Genomic DNA, 22,275 nt, shown 5'->3' with positions numbered 1-22,275 from the left:
ATAATCATGTGTAACCCAAAAAATACTAATTTGTGCCAACAAAGTACTAAAGTGTTCCAAAGAAAAACTAGTTTGTGTTCACAAAATGCTAAGAATAAGCTAATTGAGTGCACAAAATACTAATTTGAGGACAAATATTGCAGGAAAAAATATTGCAATAGTTTTTTATAATTGTTATTTAATGTAATGTCCAGGGATCCGTTTCATACAATGATAGCAGGTGTTTGCTTTTTGTGTGTTTTTTTTAGGATTATTTTTGTGAAAGTAAAAAAAAATAAAAATAAAAATAAAAATAATAATAATAATAATAATAATAATAATCTACACCAGCAGGTGGCAGTATTGTGACTATCCCGTTGAATCGCAAAGCTCCTCAAACGGAGGAAGTTTGGCCTCAGCGCTTGCTGTAGTTTTGCATGAAAAGTTGGCGGGCTTTGCGGTGTTTTGGAACCGGTGTCTGCTGTTTGAGGACTATGCGTGTCACCTGAAGCCCAGCGTCTCCCGGCGCTGAGGAGAAGGAAGTCATGGTAAGGCGCTTGAATAATTCCTCGGTGAGTCCAGGTGACCAACGGACTGACTGACCCCCGTTCCTCCGCAGAGGAGGAGCCTCGCCCCCAGCCAAGTGGCCAAACGGAAGCACGCGGAAGATTCCCGCGAGGATGTCCCCCGGAGTCAGAGTGTAAGAGCAGGTTTAAAGTGGGGTTTCGGGGGCGCTCGGGTTTCTCCGTCACTGAAAAGGTCGAGGTTAAACCAGACGTGAGATTTTTATTTTAAATATTGGCAATCAGCACCGTTAGACGGAGCACTTCCTCAACGAAACGTCATAAACATCAACAGGACAGGAAGAATCTCAACAGAATCATACATTCCACCAGCAGAAAACTGACTTTGTAGAAGCTCTTCAAATAAAGTCTGAAGTTAGAAATTTGACGGAAACTGTTAAAATTTAATAAAAGAAAGAAAATCAATTGGAAACGTCTGTGTGTGAAACCTAAAGACCGCTTCTGGTGCAAATAGCGTTTTTATCATTCTCTTGTGACATTAAATTATTTAAAAACTGAGCTTATTTGGGCCACAAACCCCCTGCTCCATTCTGATGCATTCACTTTTAGATAAATATATCCATGAACATCTTTGTTTTGCCTATCCGATCTGCCTTTTTGCTCACCATTTTTGCTGCAGTGGTAATGTTAAGTTGGGGGTGTGAGGGGCTAGGAGAGTGTAAACAGAGAGCTCTCTGAATGGCAAGGGGGCCGGGCTTACTCAACACTAACGGTCCCCCCCCACACTTGGAGGTAAATACTGTAAATAAATAAATAAAAAATAAAAAAACTCCTGCTGTTCTGCAGAAATTATGTCCTAAAAAACTTTTTTTTTTATTTTATTTTTTTTAACTTTGGCAAAAAAAAAAAACAACATAAAATCATAAGCCAATAGGATGAAACATCTTTTACAAATCAAACACATTGTGTTTTGCAGTAGAAGAGTTGCTGCTGCATATAATGTTTTTATTATGGTGCTTTGCATTTTATTAAATCATATATTTACACTTGATGGGATTGATACATCACATCTGTAAGTTCAAAGTTAAGCAACCCACACTGATCTTTACTACAGCCGTCAGTATGAATGCAGCGTTCACATTCTTGCAAGCATTTCTAGTGTTTTTGACATTTTGACTAAGTGTAAATGAAAATCATATTTGTACATTGTGAACAATTTTCTTATCACAGTTTGACATATCTAGTTTCTTTTCTTTAAGTAACATATTCCTCTCTGTTCTATCACTTTGTGTTGCAACACCATCTGCTCTGTGGGATCATCAGGGATTCTCTAATCTAACATGCATATTAAAATGTATCACTAAAAAGAGTGAACGCAGAGCTTCAGAACGTTGTTGTTTGTGATCAATAAATATCTAGGAGGATCTTTCTGTGAGCCCCAACCCCCATCTGTTTTGCATCTTCATGAAAAACATCAACATCCTCCTAAATGATGTGGTTCATTAGGTTTGGCGCCTCCACCTTTGACTGCCTCTGCTGACAGATGTTTGTTTCTCTGAAACCACAGAAGGACAAGAGAAAAAGAGAAGAGAAGGAGCCGTCCCCCAGAAAACCTCTGAGTCAGCTGAACCGGCCTGCATGCACGGATGCCGAAAAGCATGTGAGTCTGGGGTTTTTTAGCGTGAATTCAGACTCGTCCACTGACTCGGCTCACCTGCTGCGCAATCTTTCTGCAGGAGGCTTTCATCCGAAGCATCCTCTCCAAGCCCTTCAAAGTTCCCATTCCCAACTACAGTGGTAGGTTTTCTGCCTGGCCTCTGTCTTGTTACAAGGAGACCTTTCCTCATTGTCGTCTCTCTTAACCACTTCAGGCTCGCTGGGAATTCGGGCTCTGGGTCTGAAGAGATCCGGGGTGAGGAAAGCCCTTCATGACCCGTTTGCTGAAGATGCTTTAGTGCTTTACGAGCCTCCGACTCAGAGCGCCCACGACCTGATCCGAGCAGACAAGTACGTTCATTGCTGTTCTGCAGATCCACCTTTAGCGGTTCTGTGAGATCTACTTAATGGGATTAAGCTTCCTGTGAGCACATTCTGGTGCTGTTGTGCTCTTTGCAAAAAAGATCATTTTTCAGGAGGTCTTCATATCTTTAAAATAGAGTTTGATCTGTGACCACCTCTGGGAGCAGATGACCAACAGTCTGACGAAGCCCAGGAACCCCAAACAGATCATCTGGGGTCACCGACTCTCAAAGATCACAAATAACTTTCCATTGTGTCTCACTGGAAAGCCATACTTTCAGCTCAGCCACTGACTGTATATGAGAACTGGACACAGTGAATGCGAAGTGAATGCTTCAGCCAAATGAAATCACTTGGTTGCCTTTTTGTTGAGTTATGGGCATCGGAGCCAGATGTTATTAGTTAGCAGTGATTGGTCTGAGTCAGTTGGAGTTAAAGTTTCTCTGGAAACCACTCTCACCAATCACGGGTGAGCTTGATGGAAGGCCACACCCCTACCACCTGAAAGCAGGGCTAGGAGAATCTTTCGAACAATTTGAACGTGAGACCAAATACTGTTAAGGAGGCCTCTGATTGGTCAGTTTATAATTTGAAAAACTTGCAATAAAGAAAAAAATATAGAAAAGAAAGGTTTAGCAAGAAGATGTTAAGAAAAAAGTACCAGAGTAAAAATGTTTTTTCTGACGAATAGAAAGACTGTTTATTATGACTTTTGATTTCTGTTTATTTCCCTATAAAATTCTTTGTGATTTTTGGCTTCTTGGAACCACCGAGTACTTCCTGTTTGTAACCCCAGAGGGGGGGGGTCGCTCACTCCGGTTGTCATATACAGTCAATAAGCTCCGCTTGTCGAACTGAAGAGCCTCATATCTTCAGGAATCTGGATATTTTTTTTTCTCAGATGATCAGGTGAAGCAGTTTTTCTGCATTTATCTGCTGGTTAAAGAGGCTCAGCAGGTACTTCCATCTATTCAGACTCCCTCCAAACTGCAGAGCCTCCCTCTATCAATAGATCTGTTCTTCCAGACCTATCAAATTATTCTTGCTGGTTACTGTGATCCAGTGTGATGTTCTCCTTGAGTTAAATTACCCGAGTTCTTGTAGATGTTTATTTTGTTTTCTTCGACGGCCTAAACACACAGTCTGGAAGCTGGACTGCAGCTCTTCAAGCTTTACTTGAGCCTTGGGCAAAATCTCACTTGTAATCTGAAACTGTGTTTTTCCTACAGTCTCAACTTGTCTGGTCTCTCCAGCAGGAGGTGCTGGCTGTGCAGACTGATCTGGTTCTGTGTTTGTGCCACTATATCCGTGAAACTAAGACACAATCTTCTTGTTTGCTTACAGAGACAAACTTCCCGTCCATGTTGTGGTGGATCCAGTTTTGGGCAAAGTGCTGCGACCCCACCAGAGAGAGGTATCCAGAGAGAGTTTGGTGGTGCTGCCGGCTCGGCTGCTGCAGACTCAGCGTTTGTTTTCTCCTCTGAGGGGGTGCGGTTCCTGTGGGAGTGTGTGACTGGCAGACGCATCTCAGGCTCGCATGGCTGCATCATGGCTGATGAGATGGGTCTGGGGAAGACGCTGCAGTGCATCGCCCTCATGTGGACGCTGCTGCGCCAGAGCCCTGACGCCAAGCCGGAGATAGACAAGGCCATCGTGGTGTCGCCCTCCAGTCTGGTCCGGAACTGGTACAACGAGGTGGGGAAGTGGCTGGGGGGGCGAGTCTCACCGGTGGCCATTGACGGGGGCTCCAAGGAGGAGATTGACAGGCAGCTGGGTATGAATGTTTGCTTCCTCGCATCTTCTCACACTTCATGGTGTCACATTATACACCACCTTGTTTGAAGGGTCCAGTATTGACATTCTTTCAACTACTGTAACTCTTCAACTTTTCATGCAATTAACGTTATTCCGGCTGAATCTGAAGTGGAGAAAAGCAGCTTTGCGCTGATATGAAAATTCACTTTTCTCCACAACAGAAGCTGATTCATGTTGATCGGACGAGGATTTTAATGCTGCCACAAATTATTATTTTAGTAGTCGACTAATCACCGATTATTTTTTTCTGATTAGTCGACTAATCGAGTCATGCACAAAGTGGGTGTAAAACATGCATCTTAACCATCATTAGCTTTAAACTAACTAATAACTAGATATATTCACACTAGCATTATCGTAGATAGCATATAGCGGAATCATTACCTAAACTCCAAGATAGCCTTAAAAACAAAAAAAAAAACCTTAATTAGCCAAAATAGTTGGCATGCAGCTGAAATAATAGCTAAACTCTAAATTAGCCTAGACAAACTGAAAAAAATCCTAAATTTGCCAAAACAGCTAGCGTGTAGCTAAAATATTAGCTAAATTCCAAAACAGCCTAAAAAAGGCCTAAATTAGCCAAAATAGTTAGCATGTAGCTGAAATATTAACTAATCTCCAAATTAGCCTAAAAAAAACCTTAATAAATTCCAAAATAGTCCAAAAAGCTTTAAGAATGCCAGTATTGCTTTCAACTTTACTACAGTCTGACTCCATATAATTTAAAGTAACGACTAATCGACTATTAAATTAGTTTTTGACTATTTTAATAGTCGATTAGTCATCAGTTAGTCAACTAATTGTGCCTAGATGACTTACAGTTTATCAAAGAGCGTGTTCTTTATGTGTCGCCGACAAGATCTCTGCGTGTCAAAAGTTAAACCAGTTCAACTTTGACCAACCAGGGACACAGAAGTGTCATCCGTTTGAAACTGATCACGAATGAGGAATTAAAAATCATGGATTGTGCCCTGGTGGAATTCTATGACACAAAGTATTTCACATATTAGAAAAGAGCCGTGAAAGAAAAACCCTGGTGTAAGATTCACCAGTTTTTCACCCCCTTAACATTTCACACCAAGCGTTCTCCAACTGGTAGTATGACAGACCTGTGTTAACACTATATGCTAAAGGTGTGTTAAAAAACCCACATCCAGCGTGTTCTTGATGTGTCAACCATGCCTCGTGTGAACGTAGCATAAAACAACTTGAATAAAGTTATGTTATATGAACTGTAATGGGGGGTCTGTCTGTTTCAGTGAACTTTGTCTCCCAGAACGGGTTGAGGGTTCCCACGCCCATCCTGATCATCTCCTACGAGACGTTCCGGTTGCACGCTGCTGTGCTGCACCGCGGCAGGGTGGGGCTCGTGATCTGTGACGAGGTACTGGAGCCGTTTTACGACCCAGATCCCACCTGTGTTTTGAGAAGATCAAAGCTTCTAAATAACGGAGGGAGAGAGATTCCCATGTTTTCTCTAAAGCTCCATCCCATTTTTGTTGACCTTTTATCAAGTCATTTTGTCTCTCAAATGTTTGAACAATGCTTTTGTTTTCTTTTTTTCTTATCTTACTAAGTCACGTTTCATGGATCGCCTTTGTGTTTCACTGTGGTTTGTGCTGCAGGGACACCGACTCAAGAACGCCGACAACCAGACGTATCAGGCGCTGAATGCCATGAGTGCCCAGAGAAGGGTGCTGATCTCCGGCACCCCTATCCAAAACGACCTGCTGGAGTACTTCAGCCTCGTCCACTTTGTCAACGCTGGGATTCTGGGTAAATGCCACCTCCACTGGAAACATCAGCATCTGGTCAGCCCTCCTCTCTGACCCCCTCTGCTGGTGTTCCTCTGCAGGCTCGGCGCAGGATTTTAAGAAACGCTTTGAGCTCCCCATCTTAAAGGGCCGGGACGCCGACGCCAGTGACGCAGACCGGCGGGCGGGGGAGGAGAAACTAAAAGAGCTCATTGGAATCGTCAACAGGTGAGGATGACCGGCACCTTTAATGAACTCAATCGCTGGAGCGACTCACCTGCACATGCAACTGTCCGTCCACAGGTGTTTGATCCGGAGAACGTCGGACATCCTGTCCAAATACTTGCCTGTGAAGGTGGAGCAGGTGGTGTGCTGCAGGTGAGTCACCCTCTGACAGCAGGTGAGGTTCATGCTTCTGCAGCAGGAACAGAGATGACCCCTCTAATGTAAAAAATACATTTAAAGAAGTACTTACGAACTACAACATAACTCATAATATGTGAACTTGTGAGTTGAGCGGCTAAAAACCTGAAAACGACTGATTTTTGAAAGACAATCTTTTAAAAAACCCTCAAAGTGTCTGCCAGGTAAATTTGTTGTTACTTGTCCATACGGGGGGTAAAGAACTGCATCAGCCACTGATTCTGCAAGTTGTCCCAATCATAAAAAGCTGAGTTTGTAATATTATCTATTGATACACTTGAGAGACGGAATGAAAAAGGAAATCCAGGAAATCTTTGTTTTTTTTTTTAAGAATTCAATTGTATAATGTAGCAGAAGATAATGATTTAATCTCCTTTGGACAAGCAGAAATTCTGTCACTTCTTGAAGTTATTCTATCCTCCACTGGTTACCTGTTTAAATGTCACCTGTTTGAACTTATCTGTTTTAAAGACAGCTGTCCACACGCTTAAGGAATCGGAGTGTAATTTCTCCACCAAGACCAAAGAGCTGTCAGAGGACACCAGGGAGAAGACTGTAGACCTGAAAAAGGCTGAGATGAACTGCTGGAGCAATTATTAAAAAACTGAAGAACTACACGGCCACTGATGATTTCCCTTTTTCTGGAGCTCCATGAAAGACCTCACCTGATTTAACAAATGATCTTCAGAACTGTCAAAAATGCCCAGAACTACATGGGGGAACTGCTCAATGACCAACGCATTCTCACTCCCACCTCGTCATAAAGGGACGTATGATTCTGACCCCTGCCACGTCACTTTTTGACATTTTGTCTGCCCCAACTCATCATGTTTTGACCTGCTGGCTGTTCCCATAATATCAGGGGCCCCCAACCTCTGAACTTGTACCGGTCTAAGGGCCGCTTGGGCTACAGACGGGGAAAAAATGCATACGCTAATCAGGGGTCCCCAACCCTCGGGGGGTGTACCGGTTCCGCGTCCCGAGGGTTGTGGGCCTCTGATGTAAAAGGAATAACTATCACGTCAAAAAGCGACGAGTTCGGGAAACCCAAAATGTCAAAAAGTGACACAGAGGGGCCCCGAACCATACTCCCATATTTTATGAGTTTGGAGTTAGAATGTGCAGCAATGACCTGAAAGGAGCTGGGACCACAGGACGACGGTTACATCATGGATTTCAAACCCTGCAGAGCTCCAAAAAGTCCCTGTTAAAGCTAGTACATGTGAAACCAGTACAGTGAACACCTGGATGATCCAGAGGAGGATTGGGGAGAATGTCATATGGTCAGATTAAACAACAAGAGAATTGTTTGGTATAAATGCTCCTCCCCATTTTTGAAAGAGGAAGAGAGGAGTTTTGCATCTATATGAATGAAAGGATGAATGGAACCACGTATGGAGAGATTTTGATAAAAAACCTTCCATCAGTGAGGATCAAACATGACTTAGATTTTCAATGATCCTAAACACATCGCTGGCCAATGAAAGAGTGGTTATGTAACAATCATTTCATTGTTCTGGAGTGTTCTAGTCAGTCTCTGGACATCAATCCAATAGAGAACTTTTGGATGGAGTCCAACAACAACCCCAAAGAATAACAGCTCTTGAGAAGATCTGCATGGAGGAATGGACCCAAATACCAGCTACAGTACAAACCTGGAAAAAACACACCGGAAATCTTAGACTTCTGTCATTGCAACCGAACTATTGAGGAAAACCTTTGGTATTGACCATCTACGATGGGAACTGAGTCACTTTTTCCTTTCATGTGATTTGATTTGATTCAGACTGTATCAAAGAGGAACGGGCATCTTTCTGGTTTCTGTTCATTCAGATGGTGCTCAAGCAGATAGAACTGGGTTTGTTCTAATGAGCTTGTCCAGAGATGACCGGATGAGAGTTCCTAACACCTGAATGATTTCCCGTACAGGCTGACTCCTCTGCAGGCAGAGCTCTACAGGCTGTTCCTGCGGCAGGCCAAACCTCTGCAGACGCTGCAGCAGGGCAGCATGAGTGTCTCCTCTCTGTCCTCCATCACCTCACTCAAGAAGCTCTGCAACCGTGAGTTCTGGATCAGCCAGCAGCACAAATAGAACCCCAGATTAAGATCCAAACATGAAAACTACTTTAATTTTCTCTCAACAAATGATAAAAATCAAAGCTGCAATAAATGCTAATGGTAAACATCTGGGCAGCACTGGGATGTGAATATGAGGGTAAACCAACTGCTTTGAAAACGAGATTCTTTGAAATCAGTTTTTAAAGCTTCAGGTCCTTAAGGGCTGGCATGTCAACATGTTTTCCAGATACCATTGTCCTACTTACGCTTTATTACCTGAATCAGGTGTGTCCAGCCAATTAGAACATGTCAGAGCAGGCTAAGTTGGATACGATATGGGGATGGTCCCCGTGTGCTCTATCCTTGAGTTGTGCAGTGACACTACTAGAGGCATTGCACCTATCTGCTTTCCTCTTCAGTAAGACCTTCTTTTAATCATAAACCTGTTGCACTTCTGCCTCTAAGCAGTCTTCATGTTTGATTGCAGATCCAACACTGATCTATGACAAGTGTGTGAGTGGGGAGGAGGGCTTTGACGGGGCTCTGGATCTGTTTCCTCCTGGATACAGCAGCAAAGAGGTGGAGCCTCAGCTCTCTGGTGAGGAAGCTTCAAAGCTAATGAGTCTGTCTTACCAGTTGTTGATTCTAGATCACAAAACCTGAGACTGAACTGATCCGGCTGTTATCCTCACTCTGGTGCCCCCCTGTGGGGCAGCTGGGTACCTCTGGCTCCCGAGGTTCTTCTTGCTTTTGAAGAAGGGAACTCTCGCTGCAGAGCTCAGAGCGAAGAACGTGTTTTTTACAACATCACATCTGTCTTTTAGCTATTTTCCTGTCGTTCATTTCGTCCTCATTTCAGGGAAGATGCTGGTTCTTGACTACATCCTGGCCATGACGAGGACCACCACCAGCGACAAGGTGGTGCTGGTCTCCAACTACACTCAAACACTGGACCTGTTTGAAAAACTATGCCGATCCAGAAGGTGCCTTGTTGTTTCTGCACAGCTGAGTCTACTGCAGGTGATGAGTCGCTAAAGTCTCAATGTCCCCTCCCCCAGATACCTCTATGTGCGACTGGACGGCTCCATGTCCATCAAGAAGAGAGCCAAGATGGTGGAGAGGTTCAACAGTCCATCTGTGAGTGGAGCTTCTCTTTGAGCTGTGCTGAAGCTGGAACACGGTTCTCATCCGCGTGTGATTCTGTTGCAGAGCCCAGACTTCATCTTCATGTTGAGCAGCAAAGCTGGGGGGTGTGGCCTCAACCTGATTGGCGCCAACCGCCTAGTGATGTTCGATCCAGACTGGAACCCGGCCAACGACGAGCAGGCCATGGCCCGGGTGTGGAGGGACGGCCAGAAGAAGACCTGCTATGTTTACAGGCTGCTGACGGTCCGTTCAGACACACTATTAGACACTGTTCACGCCATGAGCTGGGGAGGCAGGGAGCAGCTTCTTCTTTTAATTGTTTTGTGCATTTCACTGACACCCACAGCTGGAGGAAATCTCGTGAATCTTGCTCCAGGGTTTTTCTTTCACAGCTCTTTTCCGATTTATGAAAGACTTAGTGTCATAGAACTCCAAACCGCAGTTATTGTTTCTCCTCCATGATCATGTTTACAAGAGTTGGTACTTGTGTGTTTTAAAAAGGCAGCCATCCAATGAATACCCACTCTACATAAAGCCAGAGAACAGACTTTAAGATTTTTGTCGTGATGCGTGAATGCCAGAGTTTTGAATGAATCAGTCTAACTTGGTAAAGAGTAAGTTTAAAAGTTAAAAGAAAAAGAATTTTAACAAAACTAGCATTTTCACACTTTTTGGATTTTTTAAAGCTGAGAACATGATTTTTGGTCAAAACCTTTAGTATGGTGACCACTTTGTCATTTTTGATCATGAATCAATCTAACTTGGTACAAAGTAGGGAAACCTGAAACGCTGTTTATGTGTGTATACAGAGATGAATGTAGCTTCAAAGTTCAAACCTTTATAGAAAACTTAGTCCTGTATTAATTATAGAATAAAAATAAAGATCTGATCGGGATCGAAGATTTATAGAGATTTGACAAACTGAGCACATTCTGCACAGGAAACATGGCACATAGGAGATTGATATGGTCAACAGCCAATCAGGATACAGAACACAGTAAAGATTAAAGCATGCAAGATTCATTATAGAAAAAATGCACAAAAGGTGAACTCATTTATAGAAGACTGTATTACAGAACAGCAAGTCGTCAGACTGGATCACAGAGACAGAAGTAGCGCTGAAAGTAGAGTCATCCTGCAATAGATGATGAACCTCACCGTACTGGGAGAGTCTCTCAATGATCTCTCAACATCATCCATGTCTTCCATGCATTAACTGTATGTGAGATATACAAGCAGCGGGAGCATCAAGATTTTTGGAGAAGAAAATTTGTCACACAAATCCCGTTAGTGTGAATGCAGCATTAGTCTGAGTGTTTCTGCATGTCCCAGCAGCTTTCACTTTCTTTCAGCATCTAAGTGTCTCACGATCACTAAAAAGCCACATTTTCCTCAAACAGTATTGCTACTACACATCTCTTTGAGTTGGCAGGCCTGTTGTAGTAAGTCTGCCTAAAACAGGGTTTACTCTTCCCTTTTTGTTTGTGGGGAACATGGAGGTAGTGTGAGTGTTGTTGCTCAGTCTTTGGGTTTATTTGAAAGTAAGAAAATAAAAGAAAAAGAAAACTCTGGATGGTTCAATTCCATTTCAGTTTTGGAGGGAAAACATCCACAGTTGTTCTCAAGAGTATAAACAGACAAAGCTGGTAACCCTTGAAGCTGTCAGTGGGCTGGAATGTAGTCGCATGTCAATCTATCTCACAGCTGAGACAGCACAGCATACAACAGAAGAAAACAGAACTACCATAAGATCAGGAGTATACAGGTCAGAGTGGAGCTTACTGAAATGTGACTAACTTCTCAGGATCATCTCTGTGCATATCTGTGTTTCTTCTCCCTCCAGCTGACCACAACGTTTTGTTTTTTTTCCACTTTCTGAGTATGCCTCTTGCTGCAGCTCAGCAGTGAGTCTCTTCTGCAGATATTTCACCTGCTTTTCTCTGACAGACAGGGACCATTGAGGAAAAGATCCTGCAGAGGCAGGCTCATAAAAAAGCTCTGAGCAGCTGCGTGGTGGACGAGGAGCAGGACGTGGAGCGCCACTTCTCGCTCGGCGAGCTACGAGAGCTCTTCACGCTCAATGAGGAGACCACCAGTGACACTCATGACAAGTAACTCCTACTTACTAGTTCCAGTTGATGCTTTATCTAACTGCATTTTCATCAGAGGCTCAATGATTTGTTCTAACAATTTGATTGATATCATAATTTGTGGTTGACGATCCAATTCATAGTCGATTTTGGTTCATTTGGAACCACTGACCTAAAGTCAATCCAGGAAATCTTAAGCCAAAACTTCAACCAGTGTGACTCAGATGTTAACTGGAAACCATGCATCAAACTGAGGCTCAGATTTTCAGGGGTTTCATGTTCTGTCCATGGCCTGAACAAATCTTTTCTGTCTTTTGTTAAAAATTGTTGTTTCTACAGCTGTTAGACTAAAAATAACCTTTTCTCTAAAGAGATGACTCTACTACCAGAACTCTGGCATTTTTCTGAGCTGTGTTCTGAGGTTCTGTTTCTTTTCTGTTGAAAAAAAATATAATTACATTTTGGTTTCAAAATGTTCAAAACATCCATTTTCCTTTATGTTCTTTAACCCTTTAACACTAGAGAGGATATCGACATAACGGCACAAAGCTGCTATTCTCAGCCTCAGAATCCACTGGATTACAGTAAACGATTAGAGTTGCGTTCATCAAAAGAATCTAAAGCTGAAGCTTCACTGTTGGGGTTTACATTTTTGTGGTTTCCAGATGTTTTTTTAGCTGCAGGGTTTCACTGTTTCCCTCATTCTCTGCTCCCTCCGATGTCCTGCAGGTTCCGCTGTCGGCGCTGTGTCAACGGCAGGCAGGTCCGTGCCCCCGCGGAGGGCTCGGACTGCACCAGCGACCTGTCCCAGTGGAACCACTGCTTCGACAAGAGGGGCCTGCAAGACCCGGTTCTGAAGGCGTCCTGGGACGCCGCCGTGTCTTTCGTCTTTCACCAGCGCTCTCACGAGGAGCAGAGGGGGGCCTCGTAGCAGGAAGGGGGACTGCTGTGAACGTGCACGTACATGCACGGGATGCGCCAGTGTTTCCAGGATCAATGGTGGTGACAAGCTTCTTTAAAGAAGCAGCAGGAAGCGTGTTCAGTCTGTCGTCCTGGGTCGGTGCAGAGGGCCACTCTGACCTCCTAATCAGAACCGAGTTCTTTTGGTCATCAGGGGCTCAGTCCGTCGCTGTGTGGATGACCCGGTTCTGTTGTGGTGGTGAGTAGGCACTTGAGCATCTTGACGCAGTTATGGCTAAGTGTGGAATCTGTTGCCATGCCAACCAAATATCCTGTCCATATCCGAGTTCTTGAATGATCTCAGGATAATCTGATGTCCTGATCCAATATCAGCCTTTATCCTAAAACAATTAAATAAAATCATCACTCAGAGGAACAAAACATGAGACCCAAGGTAGCCTGCGTTTCCAAGGAAACGGCGGGAATGTTTTTACCTTTAAAAACACTCAATTCCCACATTTGGACCATCGGTGCTGCCATGTTTATCCAGAACGGACCTGTTCCTCTTTGACAGATGGGAAATGCCTCAATTTTAGGGAAATTCTTTAGTCTGGAATTACGGTTGGTGAGACAGAAACACCACCCTTTAAATATCATTCACTCTTTGCTTTATTGGACAATAACTACTAGAAACAAATGGATCTAATTATCTGTATAGAGGTCTGTGGCCCCTGCTGCTGCAGGAGGTGGAGGAATCTGTGCGTTTTTAGGCACAGATTCCATCAACTATTGGATTTTACAAAACAATTGCTGTGTATTTTTGCTATAATATATTAAAACATTATTGTGCAGCTGCATGGTTTATTTTTGCATTTGCTCTTTTCTGATCCATTGTCACTCAAAAATGAACACAAAAGTGTCATACATGTCTGCGTCAGTCGTGCCTGGAAAGGTTTGTTTTGTTTCTTTTTTATTAAATGTTTGTGAAGATAATAACACCATGATGACCTCTAAGAGGGAACTCTGTTCTGTGGCAGGTCAGACTATAGTGGAGTTGCTGGTTTCCAGCTGCACTCCATGGACAGGTTGATGTTATCTGATTTTAATGGGAAGATCACATGAAATGACGAGTTACCAGTAGAGTATTTGAGAAATATCCACACAGAAAAAGAAGAAATTACATGAGCAAATTATAAAACTGTCTCCAGTAAACCCAAATGCTGTCGTTGACTCACACGGTTCATTAGTGTGAACAGCTTCTGCTCGTCAAAATAACATCTTCACATTCTTCAATGCATCTGTTAAAGTTTTTATTATAAAGCAGCATTTCAATTTATTTTTTTTACAAAAGTCTCACAAGTTCTTTTGTAATGGAATGCACAAATTTTAGAATTGAACGAATTTGTGTAATCCATATGTAGAAATATTTCTGCCACACAGCATATATGTGTATTTGTGGTTTACATCAAGTATTTTGTTTAGAATAACTCAAACCAGCAGTTCTGTGTCTTATTTTTAAGTTTAGAAGTCATATCTGTAATTTAATTACTTACAAGTAAATTAGGATTTATTTGTAACTTTTGGGACCGCCACATAAAACCACTGAATTCTGCCCCCTTGTGGTTCAAATGAGAACAACATTTTAGCACTAGTTTAAAAAGAAAAATCAGGAAACCTATGAAACTTCACGTGTTTTTTTCTTATGATAAATAACTGGGTTCAAATTTTGATCGTGATCTAAAGGTCAAACTCACTTTTAGATACCTCCTGATCCAGAGAGTTTCAGGCTTTTATTCTGAAGCTCCAATAGGCTCCAGCCACCAGTAGCAGAGGAAGAGGTGGATCCCTGTTTGCCAATGCTTTACTTTTTTAAAATAAAGTTATTTAATACTTAAATCGTTTAGTTTTTGATCAAACTGATGAGTTATATATATTCTAAATCTATGGTTTGTAAGAGGTAGGGTTTTTGTTGCTTGTTGTTTTTGATAAATCTAGGGTGTGCTTTGTTCAGTCATCATCATCATGGGGTTTATAAGCCACAGCAGAAAAACCTGGAAGCAGATGAAAGGAGTGACCATTTTAAATCCCCACAATCCTTTGCAGACATAAAAATGAAGGATATCTTGTGATTTGTGATTATATCAGAAAAAAAAGACATGAACATTTATTTGTTAAGAAAGATACATTGAATATTAACAAACATTAAAAACAACAAAAAGTAGATGAGAATTAAAATAATGATTACAGAGCAAATTTGAATAGATTACAACATACTGAAGATGGGGGAAAGTTTGATGTATCAACAGTTATTTAGATATATTTCACAAGTTTTTATGGCTTTAAATTCCTGAAAGGTTCACAATAATTGTGAACTTTCTGGCTCAAGTTGCCAGAAAGAAAGATAAACAAAACCAAAACTTTGTGTGCTTTTTTTTGTACCTTTTTGAGGTTTTTTTCACTTTTTAATGTGGTCCTTGCAGTCATGCAAAAATAAAGGAGAGAGAGAGGAAGAAAGAAGGAAGAAAGAAAAAAAATAAAAATGAACCTGCCGCCCCGAGTTACTGGGACTGCAAGGTTCTTCAGTATTGGATCAAGCCTGGAGGTTGTGGGAGAGTGTGGTGCCGGGGGCTGTGGCAGTTGGATGGGGGGTAGTGCGTCGACTGCGCCGAGTCAACCTATCGCACGTATGTCTGTGATGTCACTGTATGTATGTAACGTCAGCAATGTCCTGCCAGGCTTGATCCAACAGTACCATTGTCGCTGCCTGCTATTTATACCCCACCAATCATCACACTTGTAAAGTCATGGTTTTAACTCCGATGGTTTTTTTTTTTGGCAAATTCGAATTGTACGCTATATGGTTGTTACCTGTAAATAAATATGAAGAAAAATAAATATAATTTTAAATGTTTTTTTCCTTTACAACGATACATTTTTAGCCGCAATGCATGCTGGGAAACACGTGACGTGTGACGCCTAGGCATAGACTGTATAAGAATAAGAAGAATAATATTCTTATATACAGTCTATGCGCCTAGGGTAGCAACGCGAAGCTAAGCCTCGGTTGTGATAATGACATCGTTGATGTTCTTTCAAACCTGATTAACACCGGCTTTGATGCCACGGAGAAACTGATTCATGACAACTCGCTAAAAATTGAGGGCCTCAAGGAGTCAGTTGACTTTGCTTTTGCATTAATTAAAGATATAAAGAAAAGAATCGACGTTATCGGAAAAAAACAAGACCAACAAAGATGAAAATACTGTTCTCTGGTGATGGGTCCGGCAACACCGACGCGTCGGCTCCCGTGTCGAGCTTATACAATGAAACCCTGTTGTGTCGGTGCGCGTATCACTTTGGGAAAAGTCACGTGACCGGTACAGCTACTGTGTTGGTGTGTCATTGAGACACCGACACAGTAGCTGAAAAGAAGCGCATCAACCAGCAGTATTGCCCAATTTGGTGGTTTCCCGCCCTATTTGGGGGTTTTGATTTTGGACTCTGCGGGTAAAATTAGCTGTGGGCAGGTTTTGCGTCAATCTGGCAGGTTTTAATTAGTTTTTTTTTATTATGAGTCTGAACAATCTTTTATCTTGAAAAATCTTTTATCTTGAAAAATCTTTTATTTTGAAAAATGACCGGATCCTCTCCGTTATACTTCTGTCACTTGGGTGCTAAATCAGTCCAGCGGTTAAGTTTAACAAAAACAAAAAAAAATTCTTAATAAATAAAATTAAACTTTTTCCTGCCCCGGGATGTGCGCTTCCAGCTGTTGACCGATTCTCGCAGTAGCACGGCCCTGTTTTCCCCGCCCACCTGTGATTGACATTTTATTTTACTGAATTTTTCCTAAAGGTGTTGAATGTGGAGTTTTAATTACGTTTGTTTTAATATTTATTAATGGTTTAAATGGTGTTTTAGGCTTTTTGTCCCCACCCCTTCCTCTCTGACTCTTATTTTAAATAATCACTTCATGTTTTGTAGATGAAATGTCACATTTGTTCAGCAGGACTGTCGTACTTAAATAAAAGCACTTCCTTAATGCTGAGGCAATACAGATTGAAGCACGAGTATGAACAAACCTACTGGCAAGCCAACAGAACAAGGCAGAATGTGTCTCCTCGCTCTTTGGAGAAGGAAGGCAAATTCTGGCAAATGGATGGCTTATCACAATCCTGTTTGATCACGTCCAATGGAGCAAGTGTATGTCAGCTTCAGTTAATTCTGAGATTCTTCAGTCAGAATATAAAACGAACTGAGAGCAGAACAACTGAACCAAAACAGCCACCGTACCCTTGTACATAATAATAATATTTCTAAAAACATCCTTTACCACATTTTCAAATGAAACTAAAACGTTTTGGATTACATACATGGTAAATGAATCTCAATTGCTTCAGAATTTACTTTCAAATAGACTATTTCATTTCACTTTGAGAAAAAGGCTCCAGCTAGCATCTTTAACTGATACAAAAGCATTTTTAAACTTGGATGATAGCATCAAATACATAAATATTCTCAAATTCTAATAAATTTCGGGAGTTTAGAAAATACCACAATCAACTCTCCATCAGCTTTTATCATAAGATAAATCAGTTTGGATTCTCCAGGCAAATGTTTCAAGCCTCTATATGTACTGGATATTATAGTTATTTATATTATATTTATTTATATTCCCACTGAAAAACCCTGGCACCTAAAGGGTTACAAATAAATGTAGGCTATAATTCATCAGTAAAAAAAAACATTGTAAATAATTAGTCATAACCAAAAAGTTAATGGTGCATGAAAAATCCCAAATTTTCACCTTTGGTTACATTTATTGTAGAAAAGAATCAATAAAAAGGCCCCCAGCAGCAGCAGTAGCAAGGAAGCGCTGTCTCAAGAAACGAGTCCTGAAATCGAGGGTGCTGTTAGTCCTCCAGCCGGTAAGAGGCGCTGTCTCAAACAAAAGCCAGGGTCCTGAGAGTGTTGTTGCGTCTTCGGCCGGGCCTACAGGTTCGTGTTACTGGTTCAGTTTTGATCATAGACTTAATATATTTTGATCCGTAACGTTCACCGACGACGTTAACAAGTGAGAGAGGAGTTTCAGTGGAACTCAGAGAGTTCACGTGAGGACACAAACAAACGTGTCAGGTGACCCCGAAGACAAGCACGCGGCTCTTCCGGATCTCGTATGCTAGCTGGGGGAGCGGTTCGCGAAGAGGTGTTTTGGCACGTGAACTGACGATGTCCAGGTGGAATCAGAAGCCAGAAAACCCGCGTACGTGGAGCTTGAAGGAGCGCTGTCTGCGGGCCACGGCGCTTTCTTTTCCCGCGCTGAGAAACGCAGCTGTTCTCGGTAAGATTTTACGCATGCGCCGTGTGAATCTGTGACCTGAAGTCCTCTCTCTGGTATCTTGTTGCTTGTTCTGCCACTCACCACTCTATACCTAAAATGCTTTGTTTACAGTAAGGTAGGGGGGAAGTCAATTATTTAACCTAAAATATTTATCGATGTCACTCATGAACAAGACCTCAAGCTACTTTAACTCTTCCACTTGGGGAGGAGATTGATATGAATAGATTTACGACGTATTAGCAGGGTTTCTACTCTCCAGTTGTTTATCTCTATCAGTTAAAGGGCTATCTCACATGTTTAAAAGTCAAGGCCCGGGGACCGGATCCGGCCCTCAAGATTATTTAATTATTTTGTTATTAATTGCCTAATGTTCTCTTGCGCTCATTTATAAAACTAGTATTATTTTGACAAAATATATTTTTATGGAGAGCAAAATATATAAATTGTTTAATGTTTAAGTTGATTTATTCTGGAATAATATTCCTACCTGTTTTATTATTCATAATTATGTTAAAAGAATATGGTTTTAAAGTTTTTAATATTGGCATTCTGCCAGCTTTTTGGACTATTTTGGAAATTAGCTAAGATTTTTTTTTAGACTATTTTGGATTTTTAGCTAATACTTCTGCTACATGCTAGCTGTTTTGGCTAATTTAGGCTTTGAAAAATTAGACAATTTTGAAGTTTTGCTAATATTTATACGCTAGCTGTTTTGGCTAATTTTGGCTTTTTTCTTTATGCTACTTTGAAGTTGGGCTATTTTTTCAGCTACATCCTAGCTGTTTTGGTTAACGTAATTAATTTTTAGGATAATTTAGCATTTATCTATTCAGGGTTTTCAGCCATCAATTTCAGCATCTTCAGCCATCAGCACTAGCATCTTCAGTCGCCAAATTCAGCTTCCAGCATTCACACTAGCATTCTCACAGGTAATATATCTAGTTTTAGAGTGTTCAATAAATGTTTATCGTGTTCGGCCCGCGACCTAAGGTGCGTTTTTTTATTTTCGCCCCTTGTGGGATTGAGTTTGACACCCCTGCCCTGTATCATGCAAAATCAACTTTTTTTTTTAACTTTCCAGTGTGTTATATAATGTTAATTTCCCATGAAAAAAACAAAAAGTGGCTTTGTGAATCTTTGCTAGGGCTGGGTTGATTTAAAACGATTAATTGATCTGAATCAATCAAAGCTTAATAGATCAATGATCGATCAGTAAAAATAAAGATTGATCTAGCACATTAAGCTAAAGTACGCTAGCTTCAGGGTAAAGTTTAATGAAATTTCCCATAGGACAGCTGATGCTAACGCTCGGTCGACCTAAACATACATTGCTGACTGAATGAACATCTTTATATACTGACAAACATTAATTTTTTTCAATTTTTTAAAAGAAAACATTTCTGGTCTAAGGCACCCATTTTTGCTTATTCTTTCTTCTTCTGGAAAAAAAAAGTGTAATACTGTAGCGCAAGCTCCACCTAGTGGCCAAACTAAAACTCTGTCCAGGAGAAGCAGAACAATGTTTATATTGTTAATGATCTGAACATTTTTGTTAGTTTCTCAATTTAAAAAAAACATATAACACTGTTTGCTATTAACAATCTCATTATTTCACTAATACATTTTATATTATGCTAACTATCAAATTAATACAAGTATCTTCAAAACACACACATATACATGTATATAACATATATATAAACAAATATGTCTAAATGGGTAAACCATGTAAGCTAAAAATTGAATTGAATGGATTGAAGAGATGGAGGGAGGAAAAAATTGTGAATTGAATCTAATCAATTCTGGAAATTGTCATCAATACCCACTCCTCATCTTCGTCATGTTGTCGCCAGATTACCCCCAACACTTCTCCTAACCCATCACTGTAACAGATCTTCCCACAGATCTTCTTCAAGATCTTCTTCTTCACCTAAACGTCTGCCAGCTGAATGATATCCAGGCCTCCCTTAACCACAGAGGTACGTGCTCGCCTTTTCTGTAAATGCTATATTGTGTTGGACGAGCGTCTGCTGATGTCCCCTCTGCCCTTGTCAGGTATCTCCACTTACTCGGCATGGTTTGCGATTCTGATAGAAATGAATAGCTTCAACCATGTAGGTATTGTTCCTTCGTCCATGGTAGGTTGTTGTTGTTGTTCCTGGTGTGACTCGTGTCTGGTCTTATGTTTCAGGCGGTGGACTTCACCTCCGTGGAGACAGTCAGGCATGAAGTCATGAGGTTACTTTTCCAGAGGGTTTTTTATTCTGTGGACCGCGGCCTCCCCCGCGCCGCCTCAAATGTGGACCCCTCGCTGCTCCTTCAAGCTTCAGCAATGTCTGCGGACTATTTGATACTTGGAAATGGCTGCAAAGACTTTGAGCGGCGGATTTCTGAGTGGCGCCCCCTCCTGAAGATACTTGAGGAGCGCGTCAAAAGGGTCTGCATCTCAGAACCCACGTGGCGGTCAGAAACGATCACCACATGGTGCGTCATCCACCGCCTGCTGGACCACGGCGTTGCAACAGAGCTGGTCTTTCATTCCCCTTGTCCCACCATACTGGCCAGACTCCTCCAACGGAGGGGGTCCCACCAACCTGAGCAGGATGGGGAGCTGCAGAGTCCATGTCTTCAGGGTGGATGTTCCGAGAGTCAGTGTGGAAACGCTCCTCCTTGCAAACGGGAAAAAATGGAGACTGTGAGCATGGAAGGGAGTTCCTGTGGAGGTCCAACCCTTCCTTTGGTGCCTAGGTTTCTCTGCAGGAGGTTTTCTCAGGTGGACTCCCCTGTCAAGGAGGCCTGTCCTCGTGGTAGGATCCACTATCTGGAGGTCCGACATTGTAAACCCGAGTCTTTCAAGATCCTGACCTCAGTCCTCCCCACTTTCTCCAGCCTTCGTTCTCTGACCCTCTACAGTATCAGTGCGTCTTCTGCTAATATTTTTGGGTCTTTGGGTGTTGGCAGTTGTGTAACCATTGTGTGTACTGTGCAGCATCGTTCAGTAAGAAGGACGTGTTGGACTTGGCCTCAGCACTGCGCCGGCGATGTTGTGCTTCACCAATTACTCACCTGAATGTAGGTGCACTTCCTGAAGCTAAACTCATAGCAGTCCTGCTGGAATCCAGCCCCTCCCTGAAGTCGCTGCACGTGGACATCCAAGCTGTGGTCCAAAGTTTGCCCAGTTCTCCAGCTCCTCTCAGGACTCCTGAGCCACAGCTGCCAGGTACGTAAGTGCACAGGTGCTTCTGGACTTTTATTTTCAGATTAGCAGAAACATCGAGACCTTTAGTTTGAAGGTGAAGAACATTATAGAGGATAGAGGGTTGGAGGATCTTCAGTAGGGCTGCCACGACTAGTCGACCAATCAACTACTAATTGACTATTAAAATAGTCAACGACTAATTTAATAGTCGATTAGTTATTACTCTATATTAGGGGTCGGCTGTGGCACGCGGAGGGAAAGACAGTGGCAGTGTGTGAGAACTATAAGCACTTTTGTTGTCGATTTGTATTTTTCAGATTTGAAAAGAGTGATCATCTCTTCTCATTAGGGACTCATTGTATCACAAGGAAAGGGTCCATTCATGCAGTGCTGTGAATGTGCCCCGGCCCACCTGTATAAATACTGCAGCTTTTTTCTTTTTTTTTTTCAATAAAACTTTATAGTTTCACACAACACACATTAATTCCAGCATCAGCCTTCATGACTGGGTGGGGGATTTTAAATTAATGATCTTTTGTATCTGTATATTTGCTGGTTAGGTCTGTGTTTATTGTCCCAGGGCTCAATAGCGGTTTGGGTCCAGCATCAGCCTTAAGTGGTAGTTCACTTTCGGCTTCTCCCTTTCGGGGTCGCCACAGCGTAACAGCACCCACTGTTTCGCATCAGTGATTTGGCAGAGTTTTTCTGACAGATGCCCTTCCTGACACAACCCTGTACTTGAGGGGCACAGGGACCCAGTTAGGGAGCAGCATCAAGGGTCTTGCCTAAGGACCCAGTCTGGGTGGAGATCAGTGGGCAACCCTGGGAATCGAACCCAGGGCTTCTGCGTGTCAATTTTTCTCCTTTTTGTATTTTATGTTTGTTTTTAATTGTACATTGGGTGTTTGTGTTCCTAAAGGAGCCCCGGTCTAAAGTAACAAATTGTTTGAGCTTCAATTTATTGAAGGCACAACACAACTGGAAGATATACAATATTCTGCTTCTGAAATGAAAGTTTTTTTTTTTT

General features: G+C 42.0%; 2 protein-coding genes across 4 annotated transcripts in view; both read left to right on the top strand.

The window, feature by feature from the left end:
- The first annotated feature begins 350 nt into the window (after window positions 1–350).
- On the top strand, window positions 351–15,648 carry rad54l (RAD54 like). 2 transcript variants are annotated; one of them, XR_002917423.2, is made up of 19 exons: window positions 351–527; window positions 599–679; window positions 2,071–2,163; window positions 2,240–2,300; window positions 2,375–2,510; window positions 3,867–3,936; window positions 4,008–4,296; window positions 5,597–5,721; window positions 5,963–6,113; window positions 6,193–6,319; window positions 6,395–6,469; window positions 8,444–8,574; window positions 9,060–9,170; window positions 9,432–9,555; window positions 9,631–9,709; window positions 9,782–9,961; window positions 11,666–11,829; window positions 12,538–13,054; window positions 15,283–15,648. XR_002917423.2 is itself a non-coding variant. In XM_024258699.2 (18 exons), exons 1-18 carry the CDS (start codon window positions 525–527, stop codon window positions 12,737–12,739), a joined length of 2,202 nt encoding a protein of 733 aa, XP_024114467.1. In that variant the 5' UTR covers window positions 351–524; the 3' UTR covers window positions 12,740–13,607. The 2 variants fall into 2 exon arrangements, 1 of the variants encoding a protein (XP_024114467.1); XM_024258699.2 differs by lacking the exon at window positions 15,283–15,648 and having other exon boundaries at window positions 12,538–13,607.
- Window positions 15,649–17,589: 1,941 nt separating this feature from the next.
- lrrc41 (leucine rich repeat containing 41) overlaps window positions 17,590–22,275 on the top strand; it is a 9,258-nt gene continuing 4,572 nt past the window's right edge. Inside the window, exons 1-5 of one of the 2 annotated variants that reach the window (XM_024258710.2) lie at window positions 17,590–18,049; window positions 19,942–20,028; window positions 20,105–20,163; window positions 20,241–20,967; window positions 21,039–21,269. In XM_024258710.2, the coding sequence (XP_024114478.1) occupies window positions 17,938–18,049; window positions 19,942–20,028; window positions 20,105–20,163; window positions 20,241–20,967; window positions 21,039–21,269 (1,216 nt within the window). In that variant the 5' untranslated portion in view covers window positions 17,590–17,937. Of the gene's footprint in view, window positions 18,050–18,102; window positions 18,165–19,941; window positions 20,029–20,104; window positions 20,164–20,240; window positions 20,968–21,038; window positions 21,270–22,275 lie in introns of those variants that run through there. The other variant, XM_024258712.2, reaches the window with a different exon arrangement.

Source organism: Oryzias melastigma, linkage group LG4 (genome assembly GCF_002922805.2).
Source record: "Oryzias melastigma strain HK-1 linkage group LG4, ASM292280v2, whole genome shotgun sequence".
Taxonomy (NCBI): domain Eukaryota; kingdom Metazoa; phylum Chordata; class Actinopteri; order Beloniformes; family Adrianichthyidae; genus Oryzias; species Oryzias melastigma.
The sequence above is the reverse complement of the archived record's forward strand: the minus strand, read 5'-3'. Positions and strand labels throughout refer to the sequence as shown.

Bases quoted from the DNA above. Each gene is read 5' to 3' on its own strand.
- rad54l (XM_024258699.2), top strand. The intron at 6,320-6,394 runs GTGAGGATGACC...GTCCGTCCACAG, and splicing joins CTCATTGGAATCGTCAACAG to GTGTTTGATCCGGAGAACGT. The intron at 9,710-9,781 runs GTGAGTGGAGCT...ATTCTGTTGCAG, and splicing joins AGAGGTTCAACAGTCCATCT to AGCCCAGACTTCATCTTCAT.